This window comes from Passer montanus, unplaced genomic scaffold, assembly GCF_014805655.1.
Source record: "Passer montanus isolate IOZ18808 unplaced genomic scaffold, ASM1480565v1 scaffold39, whole genome shotgun sequence".
Lineage (NCBI taxonomy): Eukaryota > Metazoa > Chordata > Aves > Passeriformes > Passeridae > Passer > Passer montanus.
Window position 1 is genome coordinate 2,171,281 of NW_024368707.1, and position 24,299 is coordinate 2,195,579.

Consider the following 24,299-nt stretch of genomic DNA (forward strand, 5'->3'; position numbering starts at 1 on the left):
ACTGCAGTAAAAGTCCTCCCCCCACCCCTGTGCAGAACGAAAGCCTGGCTGTGCAGCCACCTCCCTCTCTTTCTAAGAAAAGCACGGAGCTGACAGGCAGAAGTGTGCCTGAGCTGTGAGTGTGGGCTGATGACCAGCGTTAAGGCACTGACATCTGCATCTAGCCAAGTGTTGGAGCAGGAGGAATGCTCTGGCACAGCTGCAGGCTGAAGCTGTTTCCTTGGTCTGATGAGCTCTCTCATGTCACCCTCCTGTGGGAGCCTCAATTTGCAAAACACCAACTTTGTGCCAGGGATTTTAGGAGTATCCTGTGCATCATCTGGCACAGCCTTGCTTCTGCCAAGGAGGTATGAGTTGTTTCAGCCAGTGTGCATCAATAGGGAAGTCAAGGGGCTTCTCATGTCCCTTTTGATTTAGACCATGTTCAGTATGAATTTGCCTGATCTCTGAACATCTTCCCTATACCTCAGCTGGATCTAGTTGAGGCTTCAGCTCCATGCTTGCACTGGCAGTAGGCCAGGGCTGTCGAAGCACAGCTCCTGGATCTTTTTTTGGCTTTTTGCTGCTGCAACTGTCCAACCAAAGAGCATCTTGTCAGGAAAATCTTTCAAAGTTACTAGGAATAGAAGAAAACCCTGGAAGGTAAGGAAAGCAATGGCAGTTTCCAAAGTGTTGACTGTACTTCAAGTTCTTTGGAGGCAACCAAGTCCCACATAAGCAGCATTATTTTCATGGATGGTGAGTGGGTACTGAGATGAGTGGGAGCTGTGGGCTTTGAGGACAAAATGTGCATTGCTGGGGAAAGAATCAGCAGTTTAGTAAACTGGATATACCCCTGAGTAGCCAGTGGTTTGGGGCACCTTTTTACCTGTGCAAGATGTAAATTCAATATATGCCCAGCCTGTCACTAGGGTCAATTCCAGGCTGCATGTGGGCACATCCACTCTACTGCTACAAACTCCTATTCCTCCCCTTACAGCTGCAGCATGTCCTGTCTCTGGCTGGCTGGAATGCTGCCTTCTCTCCAGATGGAGATACTTTATCACCTTTTCTTCTCTGGGTCACTATTGTCCTTACACTGTAAATCCAAGTGGAGGGTGGGCCAAAGGACTTCCTTGCTGTCTTCATTGTCAAGCCCTGGCAGAGAGAAAAATTCCAGCAGAAAAATGGGAGTAAAAGGGCTGGTCCAGGAGTTCCAGGAGCTTGTTGGGCACTACATGGCAGAGAATTCCAAGAGGAACGAATGTCCTAAGAGCAAGTGGATTGCTGTTAGCACCAAGCACGGCTGCACTTTGGGAGCTCTGCTCCTCCCTGCCTGTTTGGCTCTGTCCTCTGCAAAAAATGCTCCCTGCTCTTCTCTGCATCACGTGTTATCCAGCCTCTCCCAGCGTGTGCTTCCTTTCACAATCTGCCTCTTAATGCGGCCAGATGGTCTGAGCTCACCCATGCTCCATGCAGGCACCTTCAGCTCCCTGCACTTGGAGAACGCGCTCGCCTGACCTGCTGCTGGGCAGGTCTGCACTGTGCCTGTGGGAGATGGGAAATGTTTGGGTGTTACAGAGGATGGCTGACACCTGCGAGTGACAGCTGTCTTCAGACCTGCACCGACAGCCTGCCTTTGGGGTAGGGTCCTTTTTCTGGCCCCATCCCTGTGTCCACAGGGACAAATTCCTGATGCTGAAGCTCTGGAGTGTGCTGCTGTGCTTGGGCACCCACCCTGTCCTATGGCACTTCGTCTGCAGCACTTAATGCTGGTCTAAGTCCCTGGCTCTGGCCTTTTGTCCAGTGCTATTCAGTTGGCTTGACACAATCTGCACCAACAGCTTGGTTGTATTAATTTCAGATTTGGGTTTATTGGAAACTTTCAGTGCACATATGGGTTTTACTAATCATCTGTTACAAGATAACAGTAAACTGTTGTCTTTCTGATGTTACTCAAGTACTTCCTGCACTGCCAAATGCTTTTGGAGAGCTTTGCCTATCTTGCTGTGAGAGGGAAATGATTCCAGCTTCCTGCCTTATGTTGTTACTAAGACGTAGTGTACCTGAATGGCATTACCGTGTCTGCATTATGCTGCAGGTTAAGGTTAAACAGTAGTATGAAACTTCCATTTTGATCAAGTCAGCTTTAGCTTCTGTAAAAGCTACAATCTGCCTTTTTCTTGGAGTTTTGTCTTTCTTTCTTTGAAGTACTGGATCAAGTGAAACAGCCCAGACAGACTTGCGCAATACACCCTGAAATATTAAACAGCTTGGGAAGTATTTGAATGACAACTGAGGCTCATAAATTTGGGATGACAGCTTGGTACCAAAATCAAACCACTGTGCTTGTGAACTGGCCAATGGGCAAACAAGACAGCCTCCTGCAAAAGAACCCAGGTTTTAGACTTTCCATATGCGATCTGGATCATTATGGTTTGCATAAAAAACTCTTCCCTTTCCCCCTCCCATCCAAACTTTCCTGGCACAGTTAGCTAGAAACTAGTAGTTAGGGGTCAGCTGACAGTCAGGTCTGTCTGCTCTCTGGACAAGCTGTCACCCTACAGAGTACTGTCAACAGAAAAGCACCAGGTTACTGCGTAGGCAAAAAGAGGTGCAGTTCAGTTCTGTGCTTCCTTGGATGGAGGAGGATTCATGTCATTGCTGCAGCTAGCTCTGCATGCGGAAATGGCCTTGGCCTTAAAGACACCCTATGCTAGGCTTTGGTTATCTGGGCTTTGTAGCCACCTGCCAAGACACACCTACAGAGGCTTAAAAGGAGTAAGTCCATGAAGTGCAACATGAAACAGTCAGATAAGCTTCCATCTCTGCTTTGTTTACAACAACAGTAGCCACAGGAAGCTCCCTTTGGCTCCAAGATCCTCTGCACTTTGTAAGCCTTCCCCCTGGACTCATTTCAGTCAGCATGGAGATAGCACTTAACTGAACTGTCTTATTGTCTCCTTCCTATCTCATCTGACTCTCTTCTGTCATGTTTGGAAGTTGGGGAGAATTTCAGCTACTCTCCTGCGTAGCTGGTTTCTTCTTTCTTCTCTTTCCCTTTCCTTTTTCATCAGTAATGGGTACTGCCTCCATGCCTTGAATGCATTCAGTGTAAGTCTCCTGAAAGAAATTAGAGACACAAGGAACAAAGTGACAGCATGCAGATGTGTACATGACATAACAGGCAATCAAAAGTGAACTTCTGTTTGAAGGGGGAATTCAGATCTTGACGATTTGTCCTTTCTGTTGTTAGTCAAGGCTGTCACATGTTAAACATCTACATGCAGACCATTTCATTGAAATGTCAATCATGCTGAGGAAAAATAACATATTGCCCTTTTCTATTTCTCTCCACCAAGAATTCTGCTCTTCTCTCTGAAAGGATTCATTAGCTGGTGTTTGCTTAGCACTCTAAAGATGAAAGAGGTTTTCTGAAGAATAAACAGGGCCTCTGAAAGAAGTTTCTTTAGGAAAAATGCAGGCTCATTTGGTCCAAACCAACCCCTTGGGAAGGCAGGCAGCGGGCTCCCATTCTCACCTGATTTTCATCACCCCATCAAAGGTGCCCTTGCCCTGGGTTCCCACACGGGCAATAGGGAACCACAGTCCTGTCTAAAGAAGAGTTTGTTATGGCAAGGTCTGAACTGCCTTTTGCAAGTCAAGAAAGAGATAAAGAAGAAAGTCAGCTGATTATGCTCCTAATAGGAGGTCATATATAGAATGAATCCAGTCTCTTCCTGGCTCTGACTTTCCCCTGGTTCCTACAGTTTGCTGGCTTGTTAATGTTAAACCATGCACTATTCAGACCTTACTGACACAGCAAGCTAGAACAGGTGTGCTCTACCTCATAAGATGTGAATTTAATTAAATTACACACACTCTAAGGTGCTGGAGAACCTGTTCAGGCTATGCACAGGCACAGCCTATTCATGACTGCATGCAGCTACCATGCTTCCATGATGAGGTAGGTGAACAGACTTCTGTTTTCTGCTGAACTTTGATAATAGCTTTTTCTTCCTGCTAGAATGCATTTTATGGGACAAGGAGTGGACTAGGTGTGTCTAGCTCCAGTCATTATTGGTAGAACTGACTGCTCTAGTTTTTGCTGCCAAGTCAGGCTGGTGATGGTATAAATGTAAAGACTCCTTAAGTACGATTTCTAGTTTATCAACTTTGGATTTGGGAACTAAATCATCTGCTGTCGACAAAAAAAAGTACTATGTAATTCCTACACAATCATTTGGCTAGCTATAATTATACTTAAAGATTTTCCTAAGGCAGCTTTTAGCAGAAGCTGCATGGCCAAATCTGCTAATCAGCTTAGAAAGCTTCAGCTTCTTATCCTTACTTAGGCTTTCACTGTATTCTCTTTTTTTCAGATTTAGAAGTCCTGTGAAGGGTGCCATTACACTTTCTTTTCCAGGCTGCATGGAAATTTAGCATAAACTTCTGCTGATGCTGTCTGTGCATATCACAAAAGCAAAACACCAGCAGTATAGAACACGTTCCATGTGTTCCTTGGGACAAGCTGACGTGTTAAAAAGTAGCCCCTAAAATAATTTACAGGATATATTAAACTAAAGTAAAAAGAACTGCTAGTAAGGGTATGCACTCACTTGTTACTGTGTTCAGCAGCAATCTTCAGCCTCTCCCATAAGGCCCTTTTTTCCTCCATGATATGATCAAACCATGCCCAGAAGCACTTCCTTACAAGGCAGACTGTATGGAAGGTACTTGCTCTCTCCTCCTGAGCAGAGAGATAATCCTTGTACTGGAGAGGAGGACAAAGAAACAGGTGAGAATGGCTTTTTTTCTTCTTTTCTCTCCCAGCCTCTGGCCAAATAAATAAAACAGTGCTGAGACTGTAGCAGTGAAGGGTGGTGGGTACAGGAGTGGAGGAAAATCAACAGGGAGCAGGGTGAGACAGTAGATGGTGAAGGAGCAGAGTATAAAAGAAATTTCTGTGTGGAAGAGTGTGATGGAGAGTGAGAAGCTCAGAGAAGGTCTTTGAAAAAGAGAATAATGTTGCTGGAATGGGGAGATAGCGTAACTTGGCAAAGGTTGTGCTACAGGTGAGTGAATTGGCACTATGTCTATGGGAAATTGTGGCAGCAGCCAACTCTCTTGGTATCATTTCTCCACTGTGGTACAGGCCAACCTTTAGCCAGTTCCTGAAGCCCCATCTCAATAACATATGGGAATAGAAGTCCTCAGCCCAAGACATCTTCTCCCTGAGACTCTGCTGGGCATCCTGCAGCCAATTCATCAGGCATTTCCTCTGCAGGCCCAAGCTGTGGTGCCTTTGTGCCACCTGAGTGAAGACAGCAGAGACAGCAGCTGGTTACCTGAACTGGTGACTACCTAAGTCTAAAGCCACAGAAAATTGGGTGCACTAGAAAATCATCTCAGCTTTTTTGGGCCAAATCCAGATTTCTGACAGCTGGAATAATTTAGAAGATCCCACAAAGAGGGGTCACCATAAGGAACAAGACCAGTCTCTCTACCAGGCCACTGCTGCATCACTTGTAGAGAATGCCCTTTTGAATGAGATGCTCAGTTTAACTGATTGTGAATGGGGCAGAAGCATGGCCTGCAACAGCTTAGTCCAAGCCTGTCCATAATGCTGACCAGTTGGGGGGACATACAGCTTGTATCCATCTACTTCTTCCCAGCTGGAGGCCTGTGTGCATTTGGTCAAGTACTGTGAGTAGCTCCAGTTCCAGTGACTTAAATGGAAGCTTTCCAACTTAGCCCTGGGCTCTGGCTGGAATCTTCAAGGTACAGCTGAGTGTTATCAGTCTCTCCCTGATAAGGGATGCTGACTCAAGTCACGTGCAGAAATGTTTCTTTAGCAATACTCCTGCATCAAGGTCTCGGAAGCTGCCACTTGCTGTTCTACGCTCAGAATAGGGCCAGGATAGAACAGATTGTTGGATTATCACCTGTAGTGTCCTGCCACTAGCAGTGGCCAACTCTGTACCAGCAACTTCCTAGAGAGTGAAAAGCCCTGATGATAGGCTGGGGTTAAGTCCTGCAGCTAAAGTTGCTTGGCGGTATCTCACTGATAAGCTTTGCTGTGGAGTAAGAAAACTGGCAGGTGCATGTCATATGACTTTAATTTTTTTTAAATTTTTTTTTCTGTTTAATCAGCTATAAATGAGGATGCCATCCCTGCAGGTTTTTAATGGCTTTTCATGATTATTGTCAGATGGGCTCATTTAAAAAATAATATGAGGGAGAATTTTGCTTTTTCCATCTCTACCTGGCTTAAAAGCCTATTAAGGCTTTTGCTAAGTGCTGCATCTACTTTTTCTCTTCCTCCTATGGCACCAGTCATTTCCTTTACCCTCAGCACTTACCACTAGGTTTTCCTTGGCTTGCTCCCTCAGCCTTTTCCATGGTGCTATTCCCAGCTTTCTGAGAAGGACCTTCTCATAGTGATCTCTAGCCTTTTTCTGGAGCTGCTGCTCTTTCTCCAGCCTTCTCTGCTTCTCCAGTTCTTTCTGCAATAGAAAAAGCAGTAGTTTTAATTCCCTCAGGATGAAGAGGACATTAAGCAATGGCAACAGATTATCATATTTGAGCTGGAGATTCTGACTTGACAGGAATTGAATCTGCATCATCATTAGCACTGCAGACCAGACATGACCCCATGCAGTAGAACCTGTGTCCTAAAGCATCTGTCTTCTCCTGGGAGATGATGGTATTCCTGGACACTCCCTTGGGCTGTGTGTAAGCACTGCAGTTTGGAGTTACTGTAACAGACATGTTACCTGTGGCTACCACAAGCGCTGATGTAACAGGAACCTTCTTTGATGTCCAAAAATGATTCTGAGTTTATGCATGGACCATAGCACTTAATCTAGCCTAAACAGCAGGGGAGGGATGTGGGTATTTCATAACTGTGTAACACTACTTTTGCTTGATACTCAGGAATGAAGGTCACATGTTCTAAAACACTCAATCCAAGCAGAACAGTAGTTGTTGGTTGAAATCCTGTAGGATTTCAAATGTGCTATTTGGGTTATTAGGACAACTAATTTCAAACTAATAATAATGAAGTGCAGCTATTCCTAGGTTAGCACCAAGAGGAAAAGGTGCCCTTGATATAACTGTCAGGCTCGTTTACTTCTGAATCATGTGTTTGTGACTGGTATCACTGTGTACTCTGGAGGGGTGACAAGAGTGGAAGGAATCTGAGAGTAGACTGAACATGCTGCCACTATGAGGGGCTTATGTGGCTGTATTTCAGCAGAGAATGTCCAGCAGCTGGCACCTCTAGTCCTGCTGAGGAGACAGACAGCATATACTTCATCGCACATTTGGGACACAGCCCTTCCCCTCACACTGCCAGAAAGAGGGCAGTCTGTGAGTCTGTATTGTGGGTGCTGTGCTGTGGAACTCTGCTCTACCAATGAAGAACTTCAGTTCACATTACTCTGGCTGCTGACTGAGTACCAGTTGGTATTGGATCTTCTTCCCTATCCCTGCTAAATGGGAAGAAACAGGTGAGGCATTTGGTCACCAGCTTCTGCTGCCTTCTGTCTTCCTGGCGTTTTTCCCGCTGTGCTTCCTTTTCCTCGGCTTCCTTCCTCTGTCGTGCTTCCTCTTCAGCTTTCAGCTGGGCCTTGAAATGGAGAAAGGTGCAATGCAATTTGTTTCATATGACCTTTTCCGTGAACACAGATTTTTAAACTTTCCTAGTATTCCTCTAATACTGACCAGCACCTGAAACTTCAGCAGGTGAAGTTTCACATACTAGACACAATCTGTGCTCAAGAGTGAACTGTGGAGGGGACGGGGAGGCGGGACTGTCCTTTTTACTACCTAGATACATACATATCTATTTATCTGTCTTTCTATGTATGTACATGTACTCTTTGCCCTGAGTTATAGTATTTGTCCACTCTTCCTCGAAAAAAATGTAAACCATACACCAAGTCATTTGGTCAACTTGATTACTGAAGTCAGTTCTGAATCCCTAGGCTCTGCTCTCAAGTTTCATTTCCATATGCAAAGCAGCATTACAGGTACCCAAACATTTCTTTTCCCAGACACTGAAGATCACACTTTCTAATCCTAATGCAATTTACTAGCAATATTTTCAGTAACAGTTTAATACCCTGACTTGAAGAAGGCTCTTCTGTTGGATGTGTATCACAGAATTTGGACATTAACTATACAAACATTGTCAGTATCTTCCCTCTTCAACAGAGATTTGCCAGAAAGATGCAGATTTTTACTAGGTGAGACTGCATGTCCTCAAGCTGCATATGACCAGAGAGGAAAGACAGGGAGGGGAACCCCACCACTGCCAGGTCCCATCAAGTGGATCCCTGTGTGCACTTCCACCCTTACCATTCTCAGGAAAGACAAGCTACAGTCATGGGGTAGGTGTGAAAAAAAAGTGTTGGGGGGTGGTAAAGGAGGCTGTTTCTAGAAGTGCAACTTCAAGATGAAGTGTCTGTCTATGATACAGGAGGGCTGGTGCTGCAAAAACAGCAGTAATTACTTCTTTTGATGTGTGATGGATGTTTGCTTTCTCACAAGTCATAAAACTCCTGCTTTAGATAAAGGGCCTTTTCTCAGTCCCTGACTCTGGTGTTAAATCAGCATTTCTTGTAACTGGAACGATGTGAAAGACTCTTTATTTCATTTTCCGCTTCCCTTACCAATTTTTCCTCTGCTTTTCGTTGTTTGGCTTCTTCTGTTTTCTTCTTCTGTTCTGCCCGCTGAATTGCTCTCTCCTCCATCCCTACAGAAACAAAGAACATAAAGGCTTAGTGGAAATGAGCTATGGTGTAATGGCAGAAGTTTGGTAAACAAGGATGCACCACTCTAAGCCAGGCCCCCATTGCCCTGGCAATGCCAGCACAAAGGGACTTGCATCATGCTGCCCCTTGCAGCTGGCAGTGTCATGAACCAGGGACCTAGAACATTTGTGAGATGACTCAGGACCATAGCAATTCCACTCTCTCCACCCTCCTTGGTTGACAGTCACAACCACAAGGCTCAGTTATGAAAGAACGGTGCTCTGAGGGTTTGTCCCTCCCTGCCTTGCCTGAAGCTCAGGGCACATGATTTAGGAACAATTGCTCTGATGTCTCCAGTAAGCTCTAACTGCTTATTTAAAAGCAATTTCACAACAGCATCACTGTCACAGGGACATATAGGTACTTGGTCCCACTAGTAAGAAACTACTGCTTAGTGCTTCTTTTGGAAGATGAATTGCAATGGAGTGATCTTGCTGGCCATCAGCAAAGGTTACACACAGAACACACAGAGGAGTTTGGAACCTGTGCTTGCTTCCTCTGCAGTTGCAAACAAAGCACAAGCTGGAGCAGTCAATAACTGGGAAGCATTGAAATGTTTTGACCACAGTATATTTCCTGAGATTCTTTTCTCCTCTCAGCTGTCCTAGGACTCTCGGCCAAGGGAAAACTATTCAGTGATAACTTCTTCACTGAATTTTTTTGGGATCTTTAAACACAACTACTTGAATGCTCTGAAAAATATGTTTTCTGTCTCTAAGGTGTACAGAGTTCAGGCAAATCAGGGTGAACAATGGCTTGGACTAGGTAGCATTGGAGATGAACACAGGTAGTGAAAGACAACTATTAATGCCCAACTGTCATAGCCAAAAAGGTCTGCTGATCCCAAACTATTGAAACATCACAATGATTATATTCCAGACAACCTTTCATGCAGACTGTCATTAGCCTGCATTGATACAGAAGAATTTGACGTAGGGATATAACATTGATTGTAGTTTACTGATGAAAAGGCTATGTTGCATGTTTATTGTGTGCCAGTGTGGCCAGAGAAGGGTAGATATCTTACAAAAGGCAGGAATCTGGAGTTCCTTCCCCAGCCTGGCTACTGTTGTCTCACAAAACCTTGGCTAGGCACTTAATTACCTCTGAAATCTCAACACCTCTGTCAAAATTGGATCAAAAAGACTGGCTAGTTTAAGTGTTACTTGGATGCATAATGAAAGGAATGAGATTGATGGCAAAAACCCCTGTACAGCTTCTCTGAGTCTTGTCACAGCAGAGACAACCACAGGTGTTGCAACAACTGCCACAACAGTGTACTAAGTGTGGGCATGAGGGATTTGCAGCGTCCCAGGTTTTACAGATGCTTGACTCAGACAGGAAAATCACTCACCCTCTCCTCTCACAGAACTGCGTAAGGAAGTGCAGAATTTTACTTGCACCATATCATCAACGAGCAAAGTTGAGGCAAAGACAGACACTTCCATACAAGCTATTGAGAAAAGTGGTCTGGAATGGTGTTTGCTATCTGTCTATTTAGAACAATACCTTTCAGTATGGGATGAGGTGAGGTCAGCCGGCTGGAAGGCCTCCTGCCTTGCATTGCTGCCTTTGTGTTTTCTGGCCCATGAGAATCAGGAGGGCTATGAAAGAAAAAGGAAATTCTTCAGTGAATGTGGTCAAACTATGTTTCACACCTACCACCTATGGCCTTGTAGTTTCTGTTCTCCATTGTGCCGCATTATCCCTGATACACCTTTCTTTTGCTTGCAATGGGACTGATGATGCACCCTTGCAAAGAAACAGAGTTCCAGGGCTCCTCCATGGTCTGAAATAATAGAGGATGATGCTCTTTTTTTTTCGTAACTAAACAGATCCCTGCTGCTACTATGGGTGACACTGGTGTTGCTGTTTCTAAGTAGATCCTGCATGGATCACCTGATGTTGAGCCAGTGCAGGGAGGGAGAAGGACAGAGAACTGCATAACTCCTTTGAGGCTAAGTCACAGCTGAGAGGAAGACCAGATAGCACTAGCATGACTGAAATGTGCCTGGCAAATTCTGGCTCAACTTGACTGGGAATGAGACATGATCACTAAGTGACCCTGCTTTATGGAGGACATATACCTCAAAGGGGTTGTTTTCTTGAATCTGGATTCTTTTTTCTCCGTGGTTTGAGAAACAGAACAGTTAAACATCTGGGTTACAGCCATAGCTTGTGCTCCCTCTTCTTTATCTCTGCTCAGCTTCTGATTTTCCTGCAGTTTAAGGATCAGCTCGTGCTGTTTCTGAAGCTGCTGCCTCTGCTCCTCAATCACACGTTGCTGGAAGGCGTGACGGTGCTCAAAACGACTACCATAAGCAGGAGATGTCTTTGGACAGGGTGCCTGAAACTGCTGGAGGACTGTGGCTATTTGATTCCTGTACATAGCCTGGTCCTGGGCACTCAGAGCTGCATGTTTAATGGTAATCTCCCAGGCAAATTTGGGGTTTCTGCAGAAATGAGATGTGTGAACAATATCCCAACAAGCCTGGTCTCTGGTCTCCTCAGGCTCTTTCTGTATGAGACAAGCTTCAGTTGGCTAGGGGAAAAACAAAAAGAAATGAGGAAAAATTGGCATTGATTAAAACTAAACACTCTTCTGCCCTTCCTGCATAGTGTTTTTTAAATGCAAATCTAGTGAGATGCCTGAGAAGTAGGGTAATCTCAGCTATGCAATCCTTATCCAGTCAGGCCAGAGGGGCCCCATTATGCACAAAATGGAGGCTGGGGGAAAGAACTCTTAAGAAGCTGTGTACCATTTCAGCAGGAGGAAGAAATCCTGATTAGACAAGAGCTTTAGCAGGAATACATCCTGACTATTTTGTTAGGGAGCACATCTGAGGACAGCTCATTTCTCGGGAATTAGGACACTCCCTTTTGGACTGTGTTGTCCCTGCTCAGAGCTCAGATGGAGAAGAAAATTTAATACAGTTGTTGAAGTGATCTACACAGCTGACCTACTGAACAGTCCCCTTTTAAATGGAAGAGAACTCTACAAGGTCCTGCTTCATCATGCCTCTTTTCCAGCTTTGATAAATGTTACTACAAAACAGGTACACAATGGGGAATGAGGTTGCACCTTTCTGACACACGGTCATTCTCTGAGGAGGCATCAGCTATAAGGTTTGCTTTCTGATTCCTAGGTCAAACCCTAAATTCAGTCCCATTCCTTGAGCACAAATTTTACCAGGGAAGCAGAAAAAAAATACGGACCTACTAGGATAGTATAAGCACTGAAAGAAATCAGCATTTGCTTACACTTAAGCAAACAGAAAGCTTGACCTGTAATATATGTGTCTGAGCTCTAATACTGACATTAGAGCACTGATGTGGTACAGGTTTTATAGACAGAAGGGAAGGTGGGGATCCAACCTGACAAATGACAATTTAAGGAACCAACCTCTGATTCTCCTCTCTTACCTCCCTGTGATGTGCATTATCCTGAAACAGCCAGTGACAACATTTTTTTCCCCCATAGTTAAAAGCAGGAAAGCTGCATTGGCATGAAAAATATCTCTTGTCATGCAGTCAAGTTATTTTTTTAAGTCTAAGCTAGCATCAAAGATGTAACTAATCTCTCAGTAGAAGTGATCTGGGGGCGGGATGCTCATCGCCACTCAGAGTTACATGAAGGGTTGTTCTTTGGCAGCACTAGAGATTATTTTTAAAACTCATCCATTGTCCTTCACATTTGCCTCTAATTTTTAGATTTCTCTCCTGAACAGTTGCAGGCAGGTATTTGGGGGTCATCCTGGGAAAGAAGCTTTCCTCTGGGACAATGTATTCTTTATTTCAGACTGCATAAAGTACTTTCTAAGAGTACTGCTATGCCAATAGGCAAAACTGCATGAGAAGGATTTACCTTGTCTTGCTGTAAATCTTGATGATGGTTTACTTCTGCTGTCCCAGGCTTGTTAACCTCCAGTGGCCTGTCCCTACCTGTCCCCAGCAATACAGCCTCCAGCAGCTGTTGCATCTTTCTCTTTGTCTGCTCCCTCTTCATCTGCAGCTCTCGCTTTTCCATCTCCGCTCGGCTCCAGTGTTGCCAGGCCAGAAAGCAGCAGCACAGGAGGCGCCGCTTGTTGTGCTCCACAGCCAGTTGGGTTTTCCTGAATGAGAAAGCATTTGTGTCATGGCAGAAGTGAGGCTTCTGCCCAGGCACAAAGCCACATCACTTCCTGAGTCTTTTTGCTGCTTAACTCTGAAGGCCCTCTGAAGTTGTACAGAACTCCTCCAAGGAGGAGTGGGAGGCAGAAAGGATGCCTGCTATTCTGCATTAAGTTTCAGTAGTTCACACTTTGCAATTTCCTGTGGCATCTCTGGGATGCAGGACAGCTGCAAAAGAGGTATCATGTTCCCTGGCCAGCTGCATATGGGGAAGTGATAGTGTCTCACCACTGTAGCCTGCCAGACACCTGCAAAGGGAAGTGTTTTCTCTGGATGATAGGGAATTCATCCAACAGCCTCCTTAATGAAAGGCACTGGCCAAAATCATCTCTACTGAAACAGCATCTACTGAAACAGCAAATACATTAATCAGGAATAAATTGGGCAACTCATATTTTCTGGAGTCCAGAGCAAGGCAGGGTGAGTTTTCTAGGAAAGATACCTACAGAGACTGAGACACAGGCTTGTTGAAAAGTGCTAAAGCTCTTGTTTATATCTGTCCTCCTTTTCATCTGTGCCACAATGCCTCTGGCAGACTGCAGGCAATGTTGCAATTTTCTCAAAAAGCTGCTGTTTCCCTCCTTCTGGATAACTGACAAGCTCCTTTTACAGTCCCTGATCACTGCTCTGCCCAAGTACGGCTGCAATAGGAGGAATTCCACAGTAAAGGGTCACTACCTGTTTTGATCTTGGAGATGAACTTCCAATTGTTCTGTCTCCTGCTCTACTTTCTGGGCCCAAGTATAGTTTCTCCAAGCTCGCAAGGCCTTCAGTTGGCATCTCCAGTCAGCAAGGGCTCTGGCTTTTTCCATTTTAATTCTATGCTCCAGAATGACTTTCAGCCAAGCAGAGAAATGTTGCTGCAAGCACTGCATGGGAGAGTTTCAAAAAACCAATGAGCAAGATACAGCCTGTCACACAAATACTGATCCTTTCTGCCCTTTGTCTATTCTGGCTTTCCTTTTTGAGATTCTTTTTAGAATCCTCATTTTCAACAAGTAGCTCAAAGATTTAAAAAAAAGTATTGCAGAGCATGTGCAGGTCTTCTACAAAAAGCAGAAAGGGTCTAGAAAGACACATCATATCAAGGGGCTCTGGATATGCTTTGGAGTGAAATGCACTTAGTTCACCAAGTATAAAGGAATGAAATGGGTGAGGAACATAAAATTTCTAGAGATGGGGAAAATATTTTCAAGTCTAGAAAATGTCTAAGATGCTACAGGTAAGAACACATCTGTGAATAACTGGTGCTTAAAAAAAAAAAAAAGAATTTTTAACTTAGACAAAATCAAGACACTTCCCAGAGTGAATTTATGACATGGCCTCAGCTCATCCTCATTCCAGCACGAAGCCAAACCTTTCCCCTATTGTGTAATTAGACTTGCTGCCTTTGGGAGTAATTTACATTGTACAGAGCAGCAATTTGCTGTCTAATCTACCCCATAATTCTAGTCCTGTCATTGCAGACACTGTTCCTTTTGATCCTCCAAGTGGGTCAACTTACAGGACTCTGCTGTCGCCCTTTTGTCTTAGTGCCTTGTGTTAATTGCATTCCCCTCTTGCTGAAATCTTCAAATGGAGACTTACAAAAAGTCAATGCATTAGCTGTTTCTTTCTGCTTCAGGAAAGTAATCAAAATGTCACTATTGCTTAGCTCAGCCAAACTGCGTCTTCTTACATTATGCCAATCTTGAATTGTTCTGTGTTTTCATTCAGGCTTATCTTTACAGCTTAGACTGTGCTGGAGAGAGGCTGTGTACTGCTAAATAGCAGCCATGCCCAAATCCAGCAGATGGGCAGATGGACTGAGCTGTGAGGAGAATCACCATAAAATCTAGAGGATTCTTCTGCTGAAAAAAACCCCCTAGATGCAGATATATAGACATCAATGATGATGACTGTTCTATTAATTAAAAACATTGTGGGATGGATGGCATTCATACCTGCACTCAGGAAATTTATTTCCTTTGCTGAGACTGCTGAATTTATTCAGTACTAAAAGATCACTCTTTGGTTGTGAATATTTGATACACATTTAACCCAGAGCTGACCATGGTATCAGAATAATGAAGGTGAAACAAAGGGGTTCCTACTAGGAATTATTTAAGTTTGTTTGCATCAAAAGCGCGATTGCAGAACACAGAATATCCTACTGCACCCAGTGGAAGGGATCCTTGAGGAACCTGTTACTGTCGATGTGTTGGCATGCATCAACTCTCAGAGCCACTGCTCAAAATTTATCCCAGGCTGCAGCATTTCTCTTTCCTTTCCCCATTCCTGAACTAGTGTGCAAGCCAATCTTTAAAATGTCTTCCCATGCATACAATAAGGGCTTCTCTGGCCTTTTTTTTTCTGCCACTTTCCCCTTTTATTTCCTTCCTTGAGGGAAAATAAATCTCACTTCACTTTCTCCTCTGTATGTCTCCTTATTTCTCAATTGCAGAAGCCTTTATGGTCTCATCTGTCTTGAGAGCCATGTCTTTTCCACAATTCTAAGTGAAATGTTCCCCTGAATACACTTGAAGCACAGGCCCAGTGGGGTCAGCACCTCAGGATTTCTTGCTCCTAGTCTTATAAGACACTTTTGGCCCTGCTTTCCTACTTTCCTGGTATCGGGAAGTCTTTCAGAAAGTAAAAAATTCTGTATAACCAGGACTTTTTACTTGCAAATGGTAGTCAAGGGCAGGTAGCTCAGAGTCTCAGATAAAAAAGGTGATGCTCACTCTCTGCTTACTGGTGTGAATCCTGCGTAGCAACTCCTGAATCTTCCTCTGTTTCTCCTCTCCTTGCTCTTCTCTCTTTAGGGGTGGTGACACAGCAGACACCTCCTGCATTGACAGCTTCTGAGTTTTTTCCTGTCTCTTCCCCTCCCTGCAAAGTGAACAAACACACAGATCTAATATATCATGATATACAATCTAACACCTTCTCTTTTTGGCCAACTGTAAGAGAACCATCTCTGCAGCTTAGAAATTTGCTGATTATTTTAACTCGGCCTTCTTAAAAACCACCTCTGTAATAGTTTGGGATCCCAGAGATTAAACAGTCCAGTGCATTTCCTAAATATAGAAGGCAGAAGAAAACAGTAAATTATTACAGTAAATATTTCATTAAAGTATTTGTATAAGATGATTTAGAATTTCAGGGCTGCTTAAGTAAATAAATGGCATCCTAAAAGGGACGTCTCTGTGACAATCCAAGCTCAGTAGAAGAAAAAAATAATGTCGCTGCAGAATTCTCAGCCAAGAATGTTCTTTATTCTCTCATAGAAGGGAAAGTATTGCAAGGGTTAGACATTCAACACAGACTTTTTCCTTTTACTTTTTTCTGTGTGCCGGCTAGTACACAGAATGCTAACAAGATGGATGCTATCAAAACTGGATGTAGCCACACAGTTGATGGAGAGAATGCACAGTGGTGAAAACACACTGCTACTTTGTGATTCAGTGCATATACTGTAATAATGGTAAGGGGAGGATAGCACTATCTTTAGCACACCTCCTCACTCATGAAAAACTCTGCCACTGATGTTGGTAACAGAGGAGTTAAAGGTTTTGGGAGAGTTCAAAGTCAGCAACAGCTGTTTTTTAGGGATCACCAATGTCTTATATTTAACAAAAAGACCTTAAAATGGTTTTCAGCTCTCCACACCCCCCGCACTTCCTTACATTCGCCAAACTTTTGCCACGGTGTACTTCTTCTCAGCCATTTCCTTTCTCAGCTTCACTATTTCCCTCTGGATCTCCTCTTCCTCCTTCTTAGCCTGCAGGGCCTTCCTTCTGTCCTCCTCCTGTGCTTGGAGCCGGGCCTCAGACAGAATTGCTTTCTTCAGGGACTCTTCTTGTCTCTGAAGCTCTAAAGCCTTCTGATGCCTCATTCGGTTTTCTTTCACCTGGGCAGGAGAAAATTGGCAAAAGTCAAAGCAAACATCAAAGGCTGATAAATTTGAAGTTCACTGTACAGTGCCAGGGTGGGTCACAATCCACCTTTCACATTAAGCAAGAAACCTTATCCATAGAAGGTGCTGACTGGAGAGACTGTGCTCTTGACCAGCAAAACACCCCGTGTGAGAGAGGGAAATTAAATCAATATTCCTTAATGGGAGCAAACTCAGAACTGACAGCTGTGGCAGCTCATCCTGTCAGTCTTCAGAAAAAGGAGGAAAACCCGAACAGTTTTAGTGAAAGCTGACTGTGCAAGCTCCTGCTGAATGGCTGATGTGCACATGGAAATGCAGTAAAGTTTCAGCTGAACTGTGGAAGAGTATCTTTGGATAGTTGCTTCCAAGTCAGAGATTATTGCAGGCTCTGAGAGAATACCAGGGAGATATCACTTAGCATTTACTCTAATCCTATAATCCACTTTATTCCTTTTAACTGAGCTGTCTTGCCTGCTCACCTGCTTGTGTCTGAGCTCCATGATTATTCGTGGATCTGTAAGTTTGTTTTTTTCCTTGATCTCTTCAAGTCTAAGACGTTTCGCTATCCCACAGTTCACAGCTTCACTCTGCAAAAGATGCTGGAGGTATTTCTGGACAGAGGAACTTTCCATTTCACATTCCAGATAGCTGCACAAGTCTGAAATGAGAAATTCAGATTATCTCAGGCTAGTCTGAAATGAATAAACCCTTCTGTCTCAGATCACAAAGCCTAATGTAATTAAAGGGATCACTTCCCAGACTGTGAATGCATTTCTGATGAACACAGACACACTGACTACACTCCATTTATCCCCAGAGTCTTAATCAATCTCCCACTGAACATGCTAGAGCAGTAACAATGTTTCATCCATTTTTTACTGTCTTGCATCTGAGCATCTCAAATGGCTGTATAAACTTGACAGGCCTTAAAAATACTTGTTCACAAAAGAAAAATAAATTCTCTTTTAGAAAGGGAGACATTGAATGCTTATTTATGCAGCCCTACAGCAAGATGCTGTAAAGACCTGGGGGACAAAATCATCACAATTAGTCTTGTTTCTACTGAGTCCACTGTCCTGGCCTCAAAACAACTGTTACCTTTCAGACATAAGTCCTGACTGTGGCAGCAGCTCTCTGGCCACAGAGAGCAACAGATGACTTCCCCAGGCATTTTCCTGGGAAAGGCTGTGAGAAGATCAGAGAAAAGAATGAGAAACAATTCTTATCTCCACTTGGTGCACCTGTTGTTGTGGACATGTGGAATGTGTGATGGAGATTGTTTACCAAAAGGAGATTTCTTGACACTGGATGGTGTTTTGGGGGGACTGACCAATTGGGTCAAAATGGTATCGGAACGTCTGTAAGGGTTCTTAATAAGTATAGTATAATATAGTATAGTAGAATAAAGGGATTGATCATCAGCCTTTTGGAATCATGGAGTCAATGCTAATTATTACCTGGCTGTTGCGGTGTGTTTCTTATACTTTAACTTGGTTAAGTTGTAAATTGGTTTGTTCCATGTACCCCTTTATTTGTAATGGTTCTGCCCTGGTTCTCCCTCTCCTTGCTCGCCTGTCAATCCAGTTTTCCACTCCCTCTTAGCATTGGCAACCCATGTATCCGTTCCTTAGTCCCTCCCTGGTGCCCTGTCCATCACTCGGTGGCCTGTCCCTTCCATCTAGAATCTTCCAGTCAGGGCATCGAGTGATTGGTTCAGAGGCCAGGGCCCCTCCCCAGGCTTTTCCCTATTGGTTATCCCACTATGTCCATCACCCTCTCCTCACTCCCACCTTCCTGTGAATTGGCTGAAGACCAAACTCCACTTCTGTACCCTCCCCTCTTTATAAGCTAGTGTCAGAACCCAGTTTGGGGTCTTCAGCGGTCAGTTTTCCTGGAGTCAATAAATGTAGACTATACTGCAGCTGGAGTCCGTCTCTTCCCGCCTGTTGGGTAGCAGCCCTCTCATTGTGAATCCTCGTCCACTAAGGCAAAAGCCTTAGGCGCCCTCCTGATCGGACCTGGATCGGGAGAGCGCCCCAGTGCTGCTGGTGGTGCTGGCCGCAGCTAGCAGGGACGTCCCAAAGGGACGATCATCTTTCCCCTTCGAGGCCAGCAGCCGCTGCACCTGGCTGGGGGCCTGCATCAACACCTGACCTCCTTCCCCAGCACAGCCTCAGAGAGGAAACCAGGACCTGCTTTGCAGTGCTCTCACCGTCAAAGTGCTCATACTTTGGAGGGGCTGCAGAAGGCTCTTCCTGAAGGACAGAGTCAACCCCCTCTTCTCCATCGCTCAGCTCCAGTTGCAGTTGGGACTTCATCCATTGGGGTCTTCAGCTGTCAGTTTTCCTGGAGTCAATAAATGTAGACTATACTGCAGCTGGAGTCCGTCTCTTCCCGCCTGTTGGGTAGCAGCCCTCTCATTGCGAATCCTCGTCCACTAAGGTGAAAGCCTTAGGCGCCCTCCTGATTGGACCTGGATCGGGAGAGCGCCCCAGTGCTGCTGGTGGTGCTGGCCGCAGCTAGCAGGGACGTCCCAAAGGGACGATCATCTTTCCCCTTCGAGGCCAGCAGCCGCTGCACCTGGCTGGGGGCCTGCATCAACACCTGACCTCCTTCCCCAGCACAGCCTCAGAGAGGAAACCAGGACCTGCTTTGCAGTGCTCTCACCGTCAAAGTGCTCATACTTTGGAGGGGCTGCAGAAGGCTCTTCCTGAAGGACAGAGTCAACCCCCTCTTCTCCATCGCTCAGCTCCAGTTGCAGTTGGGACTTCATCCAGTTACTGAGCAGCTCCTGAGCTACCATGAAGAAAGAGACTGATGACTTTACTTGCTTAAAAAAACCCATATGGCTAAGTGTAAACTAGCAGTAGTCTGGGATAGTTATATCACATGCTAGGAATGACTGAAACCTGATCTGCAACAAGAAATGGAATAAAGCTAATAGTTCTGTTCTTAGATTCTTGACCTGTAAAAGAACAAGAAAAGAAGGTGGCAAACTTTTTCTGTCATGTATATCAGAAATTAATTCTTCTCCATCTCATTTTTACTACGATTCTGCAGGCATTTAGATCACTTGTGATTATTTTCTAGCATTTATCAAGGAGATGGAATTCACATGATGTAATTAATAATTTAGATAGCTTTCATATGTTTTACCACTGCACTTGCAGACACTGAGACGGTTTCCACGTGTGCAGGCAACGCTGTCATATGCTAAATTCAAAAGAACTACTGTCTGGACAAACTTTTGCTTTGTGTGTACAGGTTAACCCTTTGCAAGTACCACAGAAACAACTGGTGAGTCTAATTACAAATCTGTCAGGTGGCAAACTTCACCTGGAACTCAGGGTTAAGACTGCTACAGGAATGCACCCATGATGGATGTGGTACTCCTCAATGAGTTCAAATGCCTAATGAAGAACTGGGTATGAAGTCCTTCAATGGACTGTTTGCATCTCCATTCTTTTCTGTGGAAGTATGAAAAAAAAAAATCCTTTTCCAGAGTTTCTTCTCAAAAGCAAGGTCAGTTCATGTGTCTGCTGCCTCAACAAACCAGATGGCCTTGCTGCGTGGGTGGCCAAGCTGCTCCTGAAGCAGGACACAGGGCTGTAAACTGCAAGGCATCAGGAGCAGACCCATGAGAAGCAGAGCCATCCTCAGCCATCTGCAGTGAGGATGGACAAAGAGCTGGGATCCCAGCAGCCACTCCAGCAGGAGTCATGACACAGTGTAAGACATACAGTCAATGGACAGGAGCAAGCAGCTGCTCCCCATATCCACTCCTAACACACACGTGAAGATGCTCCCTGGTATTGCTAAGGCAATAAGCCTTTTCAAACTTTCTTTGAAAATGGTGAGTTTTTTGAAGAAAACATAAATCTAATGTTTTTTGTCCTTCAAATCACTTTTATTCTCTTTCATAATCTCTCCAGCCAGATCAGGAACAGGGAAATATATCTGATAACCGAAAGAAGAGTAGAAAACAACTTGCCACTTGGGGAAGGGTTACTTTTTTCACTGGGATTTGTGATCTTCTCGTAACTAAAGTCTTCTGGCACTTCTCTTTACAAAGTGGGCTTTGTGTAGTTACTACAATTAAGTATTGTAATAATGGATTCCAGGTCAAAGAATTTCAGTTGAGTTAGGAACAATTCTGAGGGACTGGTAGCTATAAAAAGGAAAATCCTAGCAGAAAAGGGCAAACAAAAATAATAAAGAAGCATGAGGAAAACAAGCAACCCTTCCACCAAAAGAAAAGACAAGGTTTTTCACCACAGCAAAGACAGCTCCTTTGGACCCATTGGCTGCATAATGCATTCAGACAAGGCACTGTAAGCAAGTAAGTGTATTCCATGCTGTTAGCTGAACCCTTGATAATTACAAGTGAAAAAGCTAACTTCCTGGATTGAAATGGATGCTCTTAAGTTGTGTCATCATCTTGTTCTGTAATGCTGACTTTTGATTCTTAAAAGAATTGTTAACTCAGTTTTTAAAATACTGTCTCCTATCCTCTTTTTACATTGCAGACATATTTCTAGCACTGATAGGTGATAATTTGCCTCCTTTTTGTTTTTTAAACCTACCACAGCTTTACTTTCAAACTTCAGCAAGCACTTTTGGCTGCAGGCTTTACAAAGGAAATATTTATTAAGGTAATTAGTGAGGAAAATTTTGCATGGGAATCAAAACAAAACCACATTGTTATTCATAGATGTGAAATTTACACAGAGTGACTCAATTTCCACAACTAATCTGCTATCATAAATATGTCAGGTGATTTCACCTGGTTTCCTGTAACACACTACCTTGGTTTTGACCATACAGTGTATCTTCAAGGGCAGTTCTTATCCTTGTCTTGACCTGGTATCTCCAGGAGATAAGAGAGTTTATCCTTCTCTCAGGTATGCCATTTAAGACCTGCCTTGAACTCCAGCAATTGATCCTTCTTATGCCTTTCTCCATTAGATGAAAGACATCTTACTATCAACTGTTTCTTGTGAACTCAAGCTTTGCAAGACCCTGTTCAGGTCAGATCCACGAAGCTGGATTAAGAACAATTCATTTTAGGCATCTTGTGGCAAGCAGAATTTTATCTCACCTTCCTCACAGGCCTCACGATGAACTTGCAGCCGTTCTGCAGTTTCCAAACTTGTCACAGGACCCCAAGGCCTCTGCGGACACCTTGACTTTTGAAGGGAAAAAGCTTCAGAGACAGCATACTCAGAGGCTCGGTCCACTCTCTTAAATTAAAGAAAGGAAAACATTTCTAAGGATATTAAGTTTTACATTTCCTATATCCACGTTTTCCCTCCAGAGAGCAAACATCAGTGGGAATGTAACGTAAAAGCATGGCTGTTATAAAGTAATAGATTGTTTTTGAAATGCATTTCTACAACTGCTTGTTTGCATAAACTGGGCTTAGAAGTCATTAGGCAATAAACACTCATATGGCAATTAGTGCCAAACACAGAGACTGGAGAACAGAGAGAAGAGAAACACCCAGCCCCTGGGGGCTGGATGGAGACTTGCTGAGCTAGTGCCCAGCAACCAGCAACTATGGAATTTGGTATCACCTTTTTGTCATAGCCAGGCTGAGAGAATTCCTGTCCCGTATTCATCTTTCTGAAATGTTAATGGTCCTGATGTGTCACTGTGTTTTCACAAGTGACACCTGTGCCACAGACAGTTCAGATTTCTGAACTCCTTCCCTCTGTGCTGCTGCCGGAGGCCCAGGATACTGCCTGAGGAAGCAGATACACACTCCTACCTGCCACAAGAAGCAGGCTGAAGGTTGGGAGTATGTATGTGGGTGGGTGTGCCCAAGGAAGCAAAACAAATGTAACCTCACACTAGAATTCATTTTCTCTGATGTCTGGTGGTTGCAGGTGCAGGACATGGTGCTTTGGGGTAAATCTCATGTATTACTTGCCCAAAAAACCTGCAGCACTCCTCAACCTCCAAACCAAGTTTTTTTTATGTTGTCTTTTATGCATAGCAACAAAACACCTTATTCTTCACAGAGTTTGGATTAGAAGGGTACCTTTACAGGTCAATATAGTGCAGCCTCCCTGGCATGAGGAGGGACATCTTTGATAACACCAAGTTGGATGGAAATGTTGCTCTACTTGAAAGCAGGAAAGCTCTGCAGAAGGGTCTGGACAGGCTGGATTGATGGGCTGAGGCCAATTGCATGAAGTTCAACAAGGTCAAGGGCCAGGTCCTACACTGGGGTCACAACAACCCTATACAGCACCACAGGGTGGGGGAAGAGTGGCTGAAAAGCTGCCTGGCAGAAAAGGACCTGTGGGGGCTGGCTGGCAGCAGCTGAACACGAGCCAGCAGTGTGTTCAGGTGGCCATGAAGGCCAATGACATCCTGGCCTGTATCAGCAATAGTCTGGCCAGCTGGACCAGGGCAGGTATTGTGCCCCTGTACTCAGCACTGGTGAGGCTGCCTTGAGTCCACTTTTAGGTCCCTAAATTCAGGAAAGACACAGAGGTGTGTATTCAGAAGTCAAAGCTACTGAAGAGTCTAGAGGAGCAGCTGGGGGAACTGGGATTGTTTAGTATGGAGAAATGGAGGCTCAGGGGTGAACTTGTCACTCTCTACAACCACCTGAAAGGAGGATGTAGCCAGGTGGGTGGTGGCCTTTCCCCCCTTATCCTGTAACAAGTGACAGGATAAGGGGGAATAGCTTCAGGTTTTGTAATGAGATATTTAGACTGGATATTAGAAAAAAGTCTCCTCACTGAAAGGGAGATCACGCATTGGAACAGATTGCCCAGGAGAGAGGTTGAGTCACCATCCCTGAAAGTGTTCAAACAACCTGTGGATGTGGCACTTGGGATCATGGTTTGGTGGTGAACACGGTGGTGCTGGAATAATGGTTGGACTGGACTCAATGATCTTAGAGGTCTTTTCCAACCTCAATGATTCTGTGATCTTCAACCACCTCAGGTTACTCAGAGCCCCATCTAACCTGATCCTGAATGTCACTGTGCAAGTTATTCAGCCTTGGCCCATTGTTCCAAGCTACCCAAACCTCGGCAGGGACTACGAAAAACCACAGCGTTCCAACTTTCCGTGCCTCTTCCTGAATCCGAGTTTCACAATGCCAGCCTCAGTGCCTCTCGCTCGAGTCCAGCGCAGATTTCCCACCTGCCGGCAAACCGCACGGCCCTGGGCAACCTCATCCGCGATCCTGACCCTGCCGCACTAACTGCCCGCAATCCAAGGAAGCGGGATCCCAGGGAAGCGTCCCGGCCCCGGCGCTGCCCCCGCCGTGCCCCGTTACCTGCGGGAGGCGCTGCCCGCGGTGCGGCCCCGGCCGCCGCCCCGTGAGGGCCATGGCCGCGCCGGGCACCGCCGCCCGCCGCCCGGCCCTCTGCGCCATGGCAGCGGAAGGGCGGAGCCGG

At 44.8% G+C, this 24,299-nt stretch overlaps 1 protein-coding gene across 6 annotated transcripts; it reads right to left on the minus strand.

The window, feature by feature from the left end:
• Positions 1-1,810: 1,810 nt before the first annotated feature.
• CCDC191 (coiled-coil domain containing 191) lies at positions 1,811-24,299 on the minus strand. 6 transcript variants are annotated; one of them, XM_039717879.1, is made up of 16 exons: positions 24,179-24,299; positions 21,983-22,124; positions 19,552-19,680; positions 17,364-17,542; positions 16,634-16,857; positions 15,689-15,836; positions 13,644-13,834; positions 12,661-12,907; positions 10,883-11,337; positions 10,305-10,399; positions 8,655-8,737; positions 7,508-7,609; positions 6,342-6,485; positions 5,141-5,293; positions 4,599-4,753; positions 1,811-3,102 (listed from the first exon to the last, which is right to left on the minus strand). In XM_039717879.1, the coding sequence occupies exons 1-16, from the start codon at positions 24,275-24,277 to the stop codon at positions 2,970-2,972; spliced, it is 2,679 nt and encodes an 892-aa protein (XP_039573813.1). In that variant the 5' UTR covers positions 24,278-24,299; the 3' UTR covers positions 1,811-2,969. The 6 variants fall into 6 exon arrangements, with proteins under 6 accessions (XP_039573813.1, XP_039573814.1, XP_039573817.1 ...); XM_039717880.1 differs by lacking the exon at positions 5,141-5,293; XM_039717883.1 differs by lacking the exon at positions 24,179-24,299 and having other exon boundaries at positions 19,569-19,675; positions 21,983-22,117.

Coding starts and splice junctions, on each gene's coding strand:
- CCDC191 (XM_039717879.1), bottom strand. CDS start 24,277: ATGGCGCAGAGGGCCGGGCGGCGGGCGGCGGTGCCCGGCGCGGCCATG. Junction 22,125..24,178: donor GCGGGCAGCGCCTCCCGCAG/GTAACGGGGCAC, acceptor CTTTAATTTAAG/AGAGTGGACCGAGCCTCTGA. Junction 12,908..13,643: donor CATCTCCAAGATCAAAACAG/GTAGTGACCCTT, acceptor TTTCTCATTCAG/GAAAACCCAACTGGCTGTGG.